A 17,711-nucleotide genomic window follows, 5' to 3' on the forward strand; every position below is an offset into this window, starting at 1 on the left:
AAATGGGTTCAGATTTTGGTTTCTGAACTTCCATTAATCCAACATGCCAGAAGTTTCGGGGGAGGGGGTTTAACCCTAGGAACCGTCCCACCCTCTAAGTACGGCCATGTCCTGGATGACCCCCCCAAAGGAGTTCCAACTTTTCCCATATGTAGAATACATATATCACCACCATTAGGGAACTGATTTTAAGGTGCAGGACCTTTCCAAAAATGCAGACGTTTTCATGAGATTAGCACATTTATCTCCTTTTTACCCCCTCTTTCATGCTTCAGCACATTTTCTTTCAGGTTTTGTTTAAAAATTGGACAGAAAAATAAATGATTTTCACCCTTCTTGAGCAGCTATATAAAATCATATACTCAGATTTTGTAGAGCAAACCGAGCGCTATGAAACTGTAATATCATCATCGCAACCCCAATAGTTCCCTATCTAATGTACGTAGCAAAACCCGTGACAGAAAACACGAACTTCCAACAAAACCTATAGGGCAGAACCACAGTACTATATAAAGTGCGCCACTTTCCCAGACTATAATTTTGCACCTTAAAATCCTTTTGCAAAAACCAGGACTCTAACCTGGGTCTCCAGCATACCCGGTCATTGCTCTACCAACTGTGCTACTAAGTCTGGGCTGGTTTCCCCTGCTTTTTTTCTTTGTACCTTACCTTTCCTTTGTGGACATATTCGCAGTGCAATTATCCTGGAAATTATGCAAATATTCGAAGTTTTTAGTTTTGCACTAGTTTTGTGTGAAACTGAATTTTGTAATTTATTATTCTGATGTAATTCTCAAATATTTTTACACAAAAATCTTGGTAAATTGATCTACATATTTAGTGGAATAGTTGAACACTAATATTAATCTAAGCCTATATTTTGAACAACTTTTAAATGTTACAATTTTAAATCATTGGTGTTGGCTCAGCCCTAATTTCCACATAATGAAAACTTTTAGCTTTAGATTCTACCAAAAGGTAATCAACACAAGGTTAAACGTCTAAATTAGCGAAATAATAAAGCAGAAATTCTTCTGATTTAACAATATATATTGTTTTATATTGAAAACAAGGAACTACAACCAATTAATACCTCTGTAACAGTCTTTAAATGAAATTTTGTCCAATATTTTTCTTCTTTTTTAAGTACAATGTAGCAGTTAATTTCACTGCTAGGATTATCCCAATGAAAAATTTACATCTTTGCTGTAACATTTTGTGAAACGTGCTCCAGCTCAAATGATTGGCACAATCTGTCACTGTCCATTTACATATGCAATACACACGTAATGACAACATACACTGACAATGACTAAGAATTTTTTTTTTTTACAAAGTTCAAATAAAAAGAGACAATAGATGCATAGGCCTTTTGTGTAACACTAGCAAATCAAAAGGCACATTTCACAAACTTTTCTTACATATGTAACAATGATGGTTATATGATTTATGAAATAAAAAAGTACTACCGAATTTAATAAATTTACATAAAAGTTCAGACGTATGACAAAAATGCTCCTTACAAAATGTGGAATCATGCCTTAGCTAATCACAATTTTTCTCTCTGTGCCTACTATGTTAAACCTTTCAAATGGAGGTTCAAGGTCACTTTCCTCCTACTTTCCTATAGCAACAAAGGGGCGATTTATGAGCTCAAGTGGAAGTGAGAAGGAACCAGTTCACATACATGTTAAACCAGTAGCAGAATCAAGCTAGTATGTAAACAAATTTTCACTAACTTGAAATAGCATGGTCAATATGAAAAATAACAACTTCAAATGCTGCTGCCACCACAAGAAAACCTACTTTCCCTTGGAAAAACTTCACAATATTAACCAAATCCAAAAAGGCAACAAACATTCCACAAATTGTAAGAAATCTTTCCATCAAACAAAGGCATATGCTATTTTGTTTTACTCATTGTACATTGTCAAGTCAATGTATTCATTCACCATAAATGTTAATTGCTGGACACTATATTTTTATATAATTTTTCTTTTTGTAAAATTTATCAAAAGTACAAAATACTGAGGTAATGATATTAGAGCAAGAAAACAGGTTACATCTTTAATGCGTTTGCATGCATGCATGCAGTGGCATACACACACTCACAAAATTTAATATGCTCCCCTGAAAGAACATATTAAGTTACAATATTCATAGGATTAGCCCTTATCAAAAAGCTGAAGAAAAAACACTATTCATCCCTATCACTACTTAATATTGAGCAGTGCATCAATATGGGTTAACTTTAAAATAACAGTTCCATTGCTTCTTCCTTATATATAAGGAGGTTCTAAACAAGAGACTTCACAAAACAATCATGGTAACAACTACATCACATTAACTATTGTGTGTATTTCCATTACAAGACTTAACATACATACAATGGACTTTTTGCTATCTATACATATAATCCATATATGTGTGTGTGTGTGTGTGTATGCAGAAAATTACATAGAAATATAGATACAAACAAGTTTGCATCAGAAGGGGGTCAAGCTGCAATGCATGACCAAAAGATTCTTTTAGGTATCATTAAGACAATTACAACCAAAATTAACTGATATGCTTGCACGTAAGCTATTACAAATACCTTTACTTTGATAGTTTAAATTCGGCTATTTCACTCTTTCTTCAAGAGATAATCTGAAAACTATATTATTCTTCTATAACAGGTATGAAGGCACTAGAGAAATTACATAAAGGCAAAAACAACTAAACATCTATTATATTTATATATATATTTATTTCGATATATATCACACTATAGAAATAATATGAAATGCTTTGGCTTCTAGCTTTGTATAATGTACACAAGATATATATATATATGTATATATTTACACAGAATCTGTATTATTAATCCACTAACATACTTGACTCTTCCTCATATTTCAAGAATCATATTAGCTAAGTTATTACTAGTGCTACTGTTACAAAAATTAACTAATTTTGTTACTCTGAATGAAAGCCATTAACTCGCATCTCAAGGCTCGATCTAGGCTCACGAAATAAAAAAGGCCTGTTATCCAAGTAACCACACTAGCAATAACCCATTGATACAAGAAGCACTTGCATGATGAAAATGTTAATCCACAGTAAAATCTCATGAAAAACAACTAGTGGAACACGAGACCCTACAATAAATTATCATAGATCACCCTGAGGCTGAAACAAATTCGGAAACTAGTGGTTAGTAATTATCGTTTTGATGCTAACATTCGTCTTAGTTGGGAAACTCTAGCTCTGAGTTGTTCTTGAGTCCTTCTCATATTGGCAGCCTTCCCTAGAAGTGATGTTTCCTTGTCTGCTAATGATTCACAGTACTTTGCCGCCTCACGAAGTATAAGCACTTTAGCTGCCTTCTCGTTATCCTCCACTTCAGGAACTAACACTCTGAGATGATCGAAAGCATTCCTCAAATCTATCCGACGCTGCCTCTCCATGTTGTTATGTATGCTTCTCTTCTCGATAGGATCCTCCGAATCGCTTCCGGATCGTGATCCACGTTTACGAGGAGATGGTGTACTGTGATGTAACTTGGCTCTTTTCGCAGATTTTGTACTCCCACCTCCATCCCCGTGATATCTCTTCATGCCTGTTCTTAAACTTGATGCTGGAACCGATCGTACCAATGCCTCATCACCACCTACCATAATTCGCAAGGGAACAGTCTTCCCCTCCTGTTTATGTTGTGAACCTTTTTTATGTGCCGCCATCTCTGCCACAGTGATTTGAAGTTGATGCCTCACCTGCAGACTTGGATTGTTTGGCAAACTATTTGTGGAGGTTGTCTTGGAACGACCATTGACAACAGTCTTTTCCGCGACTGATACGACATCAATCTCTTCCTCTGAAAGTAGAAAGAACTTTTTGTTAATATCACATTATCAAGTAAAATGTATATTTAAATTCAACAAGCAATAAACAGAAATATCTTAAAATGTGGTGGGTGAGCCTAGACCTTTGGTCTGCTGTAGCATATTCCTTCTGAAAACTTACTATGATATTCAATTGTTTGAAACAATATATCTGTTTAGAATTCCTTCTGAAACATTGACGAGTAGTTAGTTTTTTGGTTTGTAAGAACTGACTGCCAATACTCCAGTGTAATCTAGAAAACCATTCTAGAGCTGGTGAAAATATCTGTGCATACCATAGCAGAACCACCAGAGATTTTAGCCGAAGCTTCATTTGTTTGTGATCACTCTGTAGTAGCTCAGGATTAATAGTTTGGCAATATCTGTGGTGGAAGAAATTCTTAATATTTCATAATTCGGAATATTGTAGTGATTTTTATGAAGAGCCTGCTGACAAAGGCTACAAGTTTAGTGGCACCTCAAATCAGAGACCCAATTTTATTTTAGTGTGAACAGCATGTTGTGGTGTAGACATACTGTATATGTTCGCTATGTAACAAAACAGTACTCCATACCATTTTCTAGACGTTTATATTCTTATTTCAAGTAACTTTCAAATTTTACTATGGCAGTGAGCAGTGGCGTGCCCAGGATTTTCGAAATGAGGGGGTTAGGTATACATTTTTTAGTACTCAGCCCTCATTTTGCCATCTTTTCCTGCGTTTGATGTTCCTTTCTAAGGAATACTGGGCCAAAAGGGGGGGAGCTATAATCCCCCTTGGGTACGCCACTGGCTGTGAGGATATGAGAGGGGTCAATGAAAAGAAACCTATAGTTATTTTAAGCCGCTATTCCACCTCTACAGGTTAATCACGACCAATGATTATCATGAAGAAAATTAAGACGCCCGAGGGAGAGGGCAAAGGGGTTTCCGCACACCAACAAAGAAAGATCTACAAATATAAATGCTTGTTTGGAACAAATATAAAAGTTTGGACGGTCATTTAGTGGTATATTACCGGACTTCCTCCCCATCTTTGTTTCTCATTAATTTCTACTGGGGACTTCGTTGGAAGATGATGAAGAGGAAGAAACAAAACGTTCGAGGCTTAACTAGGAATCGAACACAAAACCGTGGGTTCGTAGCGTACGATAACCATTCCGCCACCGAGTCTCGCGATAGCCCAAATTCCATATTGGACAAGATTAGAAGTGACGACACTATCTGATCAGAAGAGCCCGCCCCTGCCATTGCAAAGACAGATGTAAAGCGCGCTTCCAGTCGCTCTCGTGCGTGGCACTAATGAACTGCAGAATGGCCTAAATCCGAAATACCGCAATAGCACACAGTTGTACGCAATGGAGTACTAGAAGTGGCAACGTTGTAACGCCCGGCGGAGCATGCGACAGACGTCGGCATCGATCGCGTACAAGCGGGGACGGCGAGACTAGGCGTGGTTAAGGACATCGAACCCAGATCTCGCAATTCCAATTTCGAGACATCCGCATTTGAAACAAACTAGGGCAAATCAAGTTTTGGCAAGAAACGCCAGTGACCACTTCCGGCATGGTTGCGTGGCAGGTTTTTTTCGTAGCCGAGTGTCTGGCTCGTCAAGAAAAGTTCCGCTCATTCTTAACATAACTTCATAATAAATTAAAGCAGTGGGGTGTCCAGAGGGGGTTGGTGGGTGCTATACTCCCCCTTCTATAAGAAATAACTTTAAATCATGGAAAATATGGCAAACGACAGTGAAGACTATTAAAAACTTAAGACACTTTATTTACCCTTTCGAAAATCCTCGGCACGCCATTAGCTAAAAGGGGGCGATAATGTCATAAATATAGCGACATTCAGTCCCCAAAAGCAACGGTCCTGTACAGCTACTAGTGTATGTAATTACACGAGACGTACCGGAAATAATTATAAAAAAGAAATTACAAAAGATAGGACATGCTATGAATTACCACTACCTTTTCCTCAGCTTGTACATTACCACGTGTCTCAACTGTGATAGTGTGATAGCATTGAAGGGAGTCCCGGAGCGAGTCGAGTGGAAACGATTTAAAGACGTTGACCACCAATACTTGCAAATTCATATGTTCATTAGATGTGTGTACCGAGGGGGTGGAATTCGAGCAAAAAACAAAATTTAGCCTTCATATTGGCACAAGGTACAACTGACACGCTTAATCCAATCTTGTAGAGCAATTTGCTTTAAATTCGGTCCCTGTGCGCGCTGAAAAAGGGTCAGGGGCAAAAGCTTCATCCAAAACGCATCTGCGCAGGCCCATTCACGGCCACGCCCTGCTTCTGCCACACCCGTGAACCTGCTCTTCCGCAAAATCGATTCCCGTCTAGACTAAATTTTTACTCACTCCCCCTCCCCCCGGGGCTTTCGGAGTTTAAGGGTGCCGTAAACCATTTATGCCTGTAGTGGGGCACATGGCCGCCCCGCCGTGGAGACCATTCTGCGAAAACCCTCTTGCAAACGGCGCGAACATTTGTTCAGCCAGCAAAAGTTTAAAAGGCTGAGTACGGATCGTCACAAATATATATCACTTCCTTACGAAACAATGTCGTAAAGAACATTGTGGCCAGAGATCTCCTAAGCAGTAATGCTAGGAAAATAGGAATACGAAATTCGACATTAACTAACCAAAGCAGCCCTTGATTGCCCATCGAAAAACAAATGTAGTTTGAAAAATGGAAAAAGTTCTCGCACCTCCATATGCGGGCAAGACTTTGAGGAACAAGTGGGGGTCATCCACGCGCTTACCCTCATTTTGTATGTACTGAATTTGTACGACACATACTTGCGCCCTCGCGACAGATAGATGAATCACAACAGATAAAGACGAATTGCAAAGACCATGAAGGAACTAACTCTAAAATAATGAAAAAATACTTCCGACTAGGGGATACCAATATCGTAGCTTAAATTTCTAGTTATCATTAAATATTACTTTTTCATTATATCCAGGAAGTGGTCGACTGGCACGCGGGAGACAGAGGTTCGAATTTCTGAGGAAGATTATCTCTGGAGCAATTTTCCGACAGTTTCTAATTAATTGTTACCTGGGGTATAGGCGGCCGGAGCGTGGTGCTGATCACCACTTCCAGTATGGCCGATCATCCACAACTCGTATGGTACGCATATTTGTATGTTAATTGCGACAATGTGAATTACATCAGATGAAATATATAATATGCACTGACGAGCGTCGAACCCGGACTGGCGAGGACCAAGCTGATGACGGTATATATCTGCACTGGTCAGAAATAACCGAAGCGGAAGAGACCTACTTACAGGAAGAAATATCAACTCCAGGTAAGGGTCAGCAATGAATGATCAAGTGTCAAATACTGAAGGATTGGCACAAGACATAAGTCCACCCCCCCCCCCCCCCCGCCACATCTCTCACAAACACGCTTGGCTGCGCGCACTAATTTCTGAGAACCCGGCGAACATTTTTAGAACACTTCAAATGAGTCTGCCATGTGCAACATGCCGAATCGTGGAAAAAAAAAGAAGCCTCAGTGAAAGTTAATTACAAGTCTGGGTAAGTGGGGGGAGAACAATTTTCAGCCGACCAGACTTGGCAACAGCGCGACCTTCACGCGGGTAAGTCGGGGGTCATCGCCCCTCGCCGTTACGTAATGTCGGGCCGCTATGACGCGAGGCCGCGCCAAGGTCAAGAGCAGACAAGTCACGAGGTACCCTTTCACAATATTTCATTCAATGTGTGAAATAGTCGTGAAATGCATCCAGATCCATATATAGAACACACCCTGGCAGAGCTCGCCACCAGAATCACGAGAGCTTTAGCGACCCATGGGATTTTAAACGTACAACCTGCGAGTAAATGTCCCAACACGATCGATCTTTTGGCAACACTCAAATGGACACGGCCCAGCAAGCTATTATGATGATGATCTAACATCGTGCAATATTTGGGGAGGAGGTTGAATAGTGACAAGAACCTTGTGAAACACTGCCTGGTATACTGGTATAACAGACTTGACAGTCCCTTGGGGGGAGGGGAGACAATTTACCATTTTCCCCATAATGTGTACGTTGGCTGATAAGGGAACAGTGTTGCTGTGCCCACCCGAAATATAAAACTCATTTTTTTTCTTACAGGAATAAATATCAATTACCATGAAACTTCTAAAATTAACAATTTATCAATGACTAACAAATGAAGTTCAGTTGTGTCTATTGCAACCCTCTACCCGAAACATCTAAAGTTTACTTGTATTTTTGTCATCAAGCGCCACAATTTCTTTTACTTCCGGCCAATCGCGAGAATGAGTGATTTATGGGCCACACTGATCGCCCTTCGAGGCGTATCTAAAACTAATTAGACTGTATCGGGTCTAAGTTAAAATATTCAACCCTAACACTGTCCTACAAATATCCATTAAGCTTTCGAATGGCAGCTTACAAAGGGTGGTACTCTAAACAAGCATTGCATGCATATTCGAAATCTTGAAAAAAATACAGAAGATTCCATTTAAATGTACGTGCACTAAGTATGACATCAGATGCAGAATAGAACATCTTCATATGATCTTAAATCTGTATTATCAAGGGAGAAATTTTGGAAAATAACATTTGTACTTGTTCAGGAAGATAATTGCAGGAATTTTAGCTTTATAACATCTACAATCATAGGTTGTACCTCCCCCCTCTCAATCCTCTACAAATATCAGTCTACAAATTAGAATTGTAGGAAATAAACACTCAATAAACATGCGCTTAAAACAGACCATGGTTCAAAAAGGAATACAAAACTATCCGAAAGTTCCCTTTAAAGAAATTAAAACCCATGTTAAGGTAGTAACTGCTGATTCAAGTTCTTGCACGCAAAAGTTAATATAAAAGCTTTAGTTTTGTAAAGTAATAAGTTCGAAACGTTTAAAAATGTTAAGAAACTTTACATATTTTTTTAATACAAGCAACCTTCAACACCACAAAAAATTAAAGGGACTTGTGCATGAAAGCATGGAATAGCGAGGCACCTGCTGACAAAACTACTACTTCATGGTTGAACGATTAAGAAACACCCCGGCGCCAGTCTTTGCTTTCATTCATTCCACAAAAACAGCTGATCTCTAGCCATACAGTAGTGACCCAGAGACCAAATGAACAATTATAGTGAGAATTAAAATACGACAGTGGCAGGAATATAACGGAACTACTATTGTTTTGGAACGACTGAAGATGACCGGACCCCTCTCCGATTTTCTTCATATTTGGCTTACTCACTAATCGAGGCCTCCCAATCACGAATCTGAAGTCGAAACTTGTCTGAAACTTCTAGAAATTACAAAATAATCGAAAATAAGGAGTTTGCCTAAGCTAACCGAAACTAATCTAACCACACTTCCATGGTTCGCAATTATTTTGCAATTTCAAGATCCTGATACTACCACACGAAATTTTAACTATGTTTGCCTAACCCAACCACACGTCAATGGTTCGCAATTATTTTGCAATTTCTAGACAGTTTCCGACAAATTTTAACTTCAGATTCGTCATTAGCAGGACTCAATTAGCAAGTATGCCAAATTAGAAGAAGAGGAGTCCGGTCATCTTCAGTCATGCCATTGTTTAAATAATTGACAAGTTTTAATATGCAAATGTATCTTAATATCCTTTAAAAAATAAGTTTTCGTTATGCGTTTTGACAGTGTAACTGAAATCATATTATTGCTGACTGCTTCAAATTGTGAATCATTGGTATAACTATTCAATGACATTAAAATGGAATATGCAACAATGATCAAATATTGCAACAAGTTTTCATAACATATGTACTTTATTTTTGTATTCTGTGGGTTAGCAATAGTTTCCCATCAATTTGTGCCCAATTTTCAAATTACTTAGGTTCTTATAGCACATATTTTGGTGGTTTCTTGAACATTTAAATGCTTAGTCTATTTACAGAGTGCTTACTGTCAATAGATTTATTAAACTGGTAAAAAAAGAAAACTTTGTCGGCCCCCTACGAACGTCAATATGTAGCATTCTATTGTTGATGAGACTATGATAAAGTTCAACAATGTAAATAAGCCACAATAACAATCTAAAAACATTCGCCTTACGCAAAGTGCTACATTCCCGGTCATCTGCGATAAGTTTGCAGACTTGCTACAGCAAGTCATTAAAAAAAATATGCTACCTAACAAGATTACTTGCGCTTGCGAAAAATACAAGAACACACACATTTGCGAATGCACGTCTGTTTCTGTACGGTGTCAGGTTTATTTAGAGGAAATTTAATGGAAATTATTAACGCAAATTTTAATCTTTTAACAATTAATTTCAATCTTCTTGCCAAATTAACGCGTCAGATCATTGCCACCTTGTAGGGCGAAACCTTATCTCCGCACAATGTTAAATGGCAACGTCTTATTTGCGCTGCAAACGTGTCGCCGAGTAAGAGGGTTACGGAAACGCGAATTAATTAAAGCAACAATACATGCATGTGCTATTCGGTTTACCTCATCGCAGTTGCGACAAAATCACTTGCGTGATAGTTACGTGTACAGTGATTGATTACCCCTCCCCCAATTATCCCAAGCATGAACAAAAATGTCCAGATTCCGAGCCCTGGAATGAGCGTAATATGAATTCCGGCATCACACGACCTTGACAGAACAGAGATTTCCCGCGCTTTTTCTGCTGCGCCGAGGGAGCCATTGTACGTAGGATACAAGGTTGCTTAGTGACAGCATATTATCAAAAAGATTTCGCGCCTTTTGCTATTAGGAAAACTTCCTTTGGACTTGACAAAAAAGAATTATTTCAAGCAAAGTACGTTTTTTACACGAGAAATGCGTGTAACATATTGACTGTCATCTGCCAAGGGATACGCCCATGCGTACAACACCTAACATGCTCCGAACCACAGATTTTTTAAATAAACATGTTAAAAACTCACCAGAGTCTGACGGTGTTTGAATTCCAAGATGATCCGTCTTGATGGTCGACGCACCCTTCATCAAGTGATAACTGTGATCGTTCAAGTAACTATGGTCACTCACAGAAGTCTGTTTAGATACACTACAATCAGTCCGCCGTTGGCCGGTCACTTCGGAAGCGTTCACTAGCGTGCTGGCGGATTCACAATCGTCACCATATTCCGCAGAAGTATTCGGCCAACTTTTAGTCACGGAATCGTCCGAACTTTCGTCTTCCTCAGACTCCGAAAGCGACTGGGGTGTCTCGGGCCGAGGTGACTCCCCGTCCGAACCGAGACCCGAGTCCGACGATGTCCTGCTGTCCCTCAGTCGCTCCGATTTGGCCACGCACACACCCTCACTAGCAGTCCTGAACGTGTCTGCTTTCACAACACTCACGGCTCCAAGTATTTTGTGCGCGGTCTGGGAGGATTCGACACTTGTAACAACTTTTTCACTATTTTTGTCGTCTTTCACGGCGACCCCGTTCCGCTTGTGTTCGTCACTGTGGCACGACCCTGCCCACATGCAGTCGTGGTGCCTGATCTCCCTGGCTTCCTTGCTGACCACATCCAGAGTCTCCAGGCCCAGGCTGGGCCAAATGTCCAGCTGAGTACGGGACAAACTGGCGAAGTACGAATCGTCCTCAAAATCCGTGAACGGGAACTGACGAGCCGGGGAGTCCATTTCGAATTTCTTCCATATGTCCTCGCTCGGGGCGGGCGTGGTGTAGAACTCCGCACTTCCACCGAAACCTAAGGTTTGATCCAATTGGAAATATTGTTGAAGGAAGTCCGAGTTGTCGGTAAGTCCGAACTCCACTTCGTCGAAGAGGATTGGCATCTTGGGAACGTGGGGAATTATAGCCGGTCACTGAAGATATTGCTGTAACTCCTGGTGTAACAGGTTAATGGTGACACGGGGTGTCCGCCAGCTGATGTGTTTCCTGGAACAAAATAAGAAGAAGTTAATAGTGTTACTTTTAAGTAATTCCGACAGTTATTCACCACACACTTCCGATATATTAGTACCACACAAATCTTTAAGATAAATTTTAGCATATGGCACGTCACGAAGTGCCGGTATTATGCTACAAAACAAATAAAAAAGCTTTCAGAGTGGCAGTACAAGAAATCAACTTTGTACACAATAACAGACTCTATTTGACTTAAATTGTACCACCATCCTGTAAAATACTTGATATTCGTACACAGGCCGGTAGTCACTGACGTTTCACAGCGTGCGAAAATGCTTACGTCAAATACACTTGGCAATAAAACCAATGCATATTGCTACGTTAGGTAGTACCTAACATTCATAGCAAGTGCGAAAATGCAAAGTAACAATACGCCAAGATCATTTTGCACGACTCACCTTAAAAAGTTCAATCCAGGAAAGGGTATTTAAAAAACACGGGGAGAAACAACCGCATTTAACGCTTCAAACTTCCGAAACAACTCACTGACACAGTTGAAACGTTTAATATTCTTCTTCTGCAGTAAACAAAGAACAACTCGGCACGCAAGAAGTAAATCAAAAATGATACACTTGTCCTTCCTACACAAGACATTTCCAACACGGGAGAGCGCAACAACAGACACGATCACTGCAGCAGCCCGTCGCTAGACTAAAGCCCGGCCTCACAAGATTCCGGGAGTCTTTCACTACTCCCTTGTATCCCTCCGCCGGTGCGATAGTGGCGGGAGCCCAGTCTTTATTGCAAATGTCATTGCAATTCTTTCGTGGACTGGCGTAATCGACTTGCACATGCATTTTAATGTAGCATTACGTCTATCATTGTAAGTTATTTTCAAATGACGACTTGTACTTTCTCCTGCCAACCAAGACATACCGGCGAATTACGTTCTTCCGCGGAAGGGTAGTGCACACATCACTCGCAGGCCTACTAACACGTTGTAGGAGGCGGGGCTATGCTGATTCACTGGGATGGCTGATTCAGGGTTGCCCAAGCTTGTAGCATGACGCCACGTCTGGCGTGATAATAGCCGCGTCTTGGACGATGCTCCACAGCATGGGGTGTTTGTTTCTTCTTATTTAGCGGTGTGCTAGCAAAACATTCTTGATTTCCATTGTAAGCTGAATACATTTCCGAATGTTTGCTTGTCAAACGGATTAAGTTCATGATTTTAAATTTCATTTCGACAAACACTGTACGAGTTACCTTGAATTTAGTAATTAGCAATACTGTCGCCCTTATAATCTTCAACATTACGATAGCGCAGTGGTCAACAGTGTGGCCTTGCAACGAAAGGTTCTAGATTGGATAAAGTGGGGGAGCACCCTTCAAGGTTTAGGATCATATTGACCATTCTGATTCTGTGCATAACAGTAGGATCAAGGCAACTATTGCATTTGAAAATTTACTCCCAGTAGCGGCGTTTGGGGTGGACGTGGGGGCGGGGGTAGCTGCGCTGTACTTTCTGCCACTTTTTGCCCTAGCATTATGGCCTCTTAATTCAAAGCCTTGTCCGCCAAGAAAAAGTAAACAGTCCTTGCCCCCCCCCCTCCCAATCGCCGGTACTGTTTACTACTGTAATCCAAGGGTACCGGGTTCGATGCCCGGGAGAAGCACATTGCACAGTGGTTCAGATCCCACTTTAGACTGTTAATTCCAGTGCCGATTAGCCTACCTCAGCATACAGTAGACATAAAACAAGTGGGGGCCGACCTCCGTGACGGAATGATTAACACAGGGTGTCCCGGGTTCGAATCCGGGATTAACCAAAAAGTGTCAGAAAAGCGAAGTAAAATAAATCAATCAATAAAAAATGGCAAATTCTTACTTCTGGACAAGATTACAACTCCCGATGTGCCACAGAAAGACATATGGGCGGGGGAGGAACGGCTCCACGCGTTCTCGATTCCGCCGATGATAAAGATTTTGTGTTCACAAAACGCTACGGCAGTTTTCAGCCTCCTCCCCAATTGTGACCTGTAGGAGGGTGAGTAGGCCGCAGAGCATCTTGTACAGCTAGCAGCAAAGATAGTAGGCACGCTATTTGCAATGCTAATTTCATTCTCATACGTTTTTATGCCATAGAATCGCGCATATGCTGGTTCCGAGTTCGAAATGAATTAGTGTGGAAATGTTTTGTTTGTATTATGAAATGCGAGGTTCAAAGGTTCAATACTTGAAAGAAAAACTCCAACAAAGCAGAAGATAACTTCAGTACAATTCCTTCCCTTATAAAGAAACCAGATGTGTGTTTCATATCAAATGATATCAATGATAATTCATTTATCATTCTTGATCATCCTGATTAACCTGGATGTAAAAAGCGACGCAACAAAACTAATTATGTAGTTCCTACCTGAACTCAGTGTGTCGTCTTCGAAGCGCGTTGCGCTAAACACTACACGACGCAGACCGTCAAAAGAGATTGTCACAATAAGACAACTATCTTGTAAATAAACAATAAAATATTAAGAGAGCCATTACATGTTGAATGAACGAACAATTGAACATCTGAGCGTAAAAAAACACAGACTTGTAACTTGGCAATATTTTAGAGAGCAATAATATTTTAACGACATATTTGTAGTTACGATAGTAATTTGTTTGAACAAATCATAGTTCGGTTTAGAAAGTTTCATTAGAAGTTCTAAGATAAGAATACAACATATTTAAGGATCTGATCTTCCAAATAAATAGTAACGCCGTAGTGGTATAACGCTGTCGCCTTTCAATCAAGGGATCCCAGGTTCGATGCCCGGTGGAGGCACATATTGGTTCCCATCCTAGTTTACAGGTTAGGTCCCGATTAGTCTATATGTGCATAAAAATGAAGTTAAAACACAAAAAATGAGCAGGCCCAAGGAATATCGACAAGCCGCTTATGAACGACCCTTCATTTCCAGAACTGACACTTGTGAGCGTGACAGGGGACATCGCAACCGCAGTAAAGAAAACGTAACACCAAGCTGCAACCTAACAACAACAGTCTGCTTTCTCGACGTGAGCACCTTAATTCCTTGACAACTATCTCTCCCTAAAGTGAATCATTCACCCAATGAAAATATGTCGTTTCGCCCAATCCAACTCACCCTTTACTGCAGCCCAACAGCCCAAGGGGGAAACGCATTCTGCACAGCGCCTTATCACTAGCAACGATCGGCTTGCTTCTCGACCAACTTCAAATATTTTTGAAGTGTGCTCGAATGTTCGTTGAGAAGCTTGGAAATGAACAAGCTTCACTTTCTTGGAGCTTACCTGTTCAACTCGCAAGCCAAAGTGTGTTGCAAGCAACAGTTGAAGCACGTACCGCCTTACTTTTCGGTAATAGGATTAGTAAAGCTAACGCGTTGACTATCATTCCCTTGATACATTCAGAAAAGGTGTACACCACAACAAAACCTGATTTCTTGTTAGTGAACAATTGCCGTTTTCGCTTTTTCACGGAAGCAACTTTGTTACCGATTTAATGACATGAAGAACAGGGGATTTGTCAGCCATTACGATTTTAGCAAGTATAAAAAGTTGAGCATCATGCAAAGCTTTGTTTAGAAAATGCAAAATATCATCTTTAAACATATACGAAACAGGCTTATATGCGAAAATGTATTATGATGCAAAGATCAATAGAACAGACACGCACACATTTAATACCCGAAATAAACTGCAGGGTGGTCCAAAAGAATGGAGACACTCGAATGAAAGTTGAATGACATACTGTTCGGCAAAACTAACACTGCATGTTTGTAATAGGGGTGAAGAAAAAGTTATATGTATATAGAGCATATTACGATGATGGCCGCCATCTTGAATCCAATTTCAAAATTGTAAATAGGAAAGGGATGATATGATATATCAAATCAGGCTAGAATTTCACGAGGAATGCAGTGGTGAAGGTTATTTCGACGTATATTTAACCAGAAAAAAGTTATGAATGAATTCTTGTACCAATTTGCTCCTTTTCGAGGTGTCAGAAAAAAGAAATGGCTCCAACGCATCAGTAACGCATCGTGATCATACTGACGTCTAGGGAAAGAAGTTCGCATGCCATTGCATATGACTTTAATCAGGGATATTTCCAAAGGGTTGAATTTTGTGACTGGATGTGTTTCCAACAATTACAATGTGATGCTCCCACTGAAATTAAAAGTCCTCCACATTGACGGGGCCAATTTTTGTGTTCATAAGGAAGTTAATAAACAAAATACCCGATGCTTTATATCTGATCGACAGAAATTGTCTTACAGAATTCCCATAACATTGTGGAAACATTCCTCTTGAAAAAAAATGTAAAAAGAACCTTCTTCTGTAAGCAAGGATGAAAATGTCTGTTCAATTAACAAATCCAAGTAAGTAGCCTTCAGCATTTAAGGTTCCGTCGATGAAAAATGGACTAACCAATTGCGTTCCTCACACCACACCATTAACTTAACAGTATACGTTTGTTAACATCCTAAGACCTGGGAGCTAACAAACAAAACAACAAACAAAAGATAAGCAATTACTTTTAATTTCAAATATACAGTACTAAAAATAATATCGAAAACCTACACAAATTAGTGTAGTTGTGAGTGTTCAATGATTTTTCTCTGTCACAAGATCATTAACAAATCTACATGAATATGCACAATAAAAGTAAATCACGAATGCAAAATAATAATAACTATGAAATCTAATTGATTTATATTAACATAAAGCAAAAACTAAATAAACACCACTTCAACTATTTCATAATTTATTAACATCTTTAACCAGTTAGTACCTAAAGGAAGTAGTTTGCTTGCTATATTATAATATCTGATATACATAAAAGTAACAAATTTATTTCATTGTGTGTAATTAATAATAATACTATTCTTAATTACTAATTTAGTAATTTAATTTAGTAATTTATTTTTACTTTTAATAACATTATAAATATGTATATTGTATAATTTATATGTATGTTTGTGGGGGAGGGGGGTTTGTAGATTAAGATATTTCTCCCCCACCAGTCTTAAACGATTTCGCACCCTGGCCTCAAGTTCGTATACCTGCCCCCCCTCCCTTAAGTTAATTCCCTAGTTATGCCCATGATACTCATGGTGTCGAGTGTGCTAAATTAGATGCAGTTGCTAGTTCGTAGGCATCTATATTGCACCGATGACTCCGGGTTTGAGAAATGATTTGGGTGTTTCTTAGACAATTTCATCCCATGATCATTCATCCTCATCGCCGCGATTGGATTAAAAAGACAGACAAAAGTCGTAAAATAAGAAGACACAAAACTGAATGTTGCCTTGTAATAAAGGGCTCCCGCGTTCAATACTCGGCGGAGACACATATAGTGGTTGGGATCCCACTCTAAACTGTAGGCCCAGTCCCGATTAGGCTTTCTGGGCATGAACTGGACTTAAAAACAAGCTCAACGCAATAAGTCATACAGTATATTTACTCTCGAACACCGCCACCATAAAATTATAACACAAGCCAAACTTTGCTGTAATTATTGCATCATTACATTCGCAGTTACACTATCAGGATTTCCATTGCCATATAAACCCCTGAATAATATATTAATTTTGAAAATATTAGCTTCTTATGAAGTTGGACTCGTACAAACAAAAAGTAAACGAACAAACAAAAAAAGTTTTGGGACACCTATTCGAAAACAGTCGGCGAAACAAAAAAAAAATGTTCCCTGCAAAAGTTGTTTGATATTGAGAGACCTACAAAACGAGTATCACTCCGCTTCCTTTACCATTTGAAAAAAATGAAAGAAACCACAGGTCTCCACTCCTGAACGTATTCGTGTCTCGTTCCAGGAATTTTGATAAATTGATGTTACTGGTTACGCAATTTTTATTACCCATTCAGAACTATTAACTTCTTACTACGTCACACTTCACACACGCAGACAGACAAAGCT

The 17,711-nt window shown here is 39.6% G+C and overlaps 1 protein-coding gene across 1 annotated transcript; it reads right to left on the minus strand.

Moving 5' to 3' along the window:
• Window positions 1-1,029: 1,029 nt before the first annotated feature.
• Myc (bHLH transcription factor Myc) lies at window positions 1,030-12,475 on the minus strand. The gene is made up of 3 exons (XM_083129430.1): window positions 12,205-12,475; window positions 10,812-11,776; window positions 1,030-3,856 (listed from the first exon to the last, which is right to left on the minus strand). The coding sequence occupies exons 2-3, from the start codon at window positions 11,671-11,673 to the stop codon at window positions 3,204-3,206; spliced, it is 1,515 nt and encodes a 504-aa protein (XP_082985556.1). The 5' UTR covers window positions 11,674-11,776; window positions 12,205-12,475; the 3' UTR covers window positions 1,030-3,203.
• Window positions 12,476-17,711: the final 5,236 nt, after the last annotated feature.

This window comes from Lepisma saccharinum, chromosome 1 (genome assembly GCF_977018435.1).
Source record: "Lepisma saccharinum chromosome 1, izLepSacc3.1, whole genome shotgun sequence".
Taxonomy (NCBI): domain Eukaryota; kingdom Metazoa; phylum Arthropoda; class Insecta; order Zygentoma; family Lepismatidae; genus Lepisma; species Lepisma saccharinum.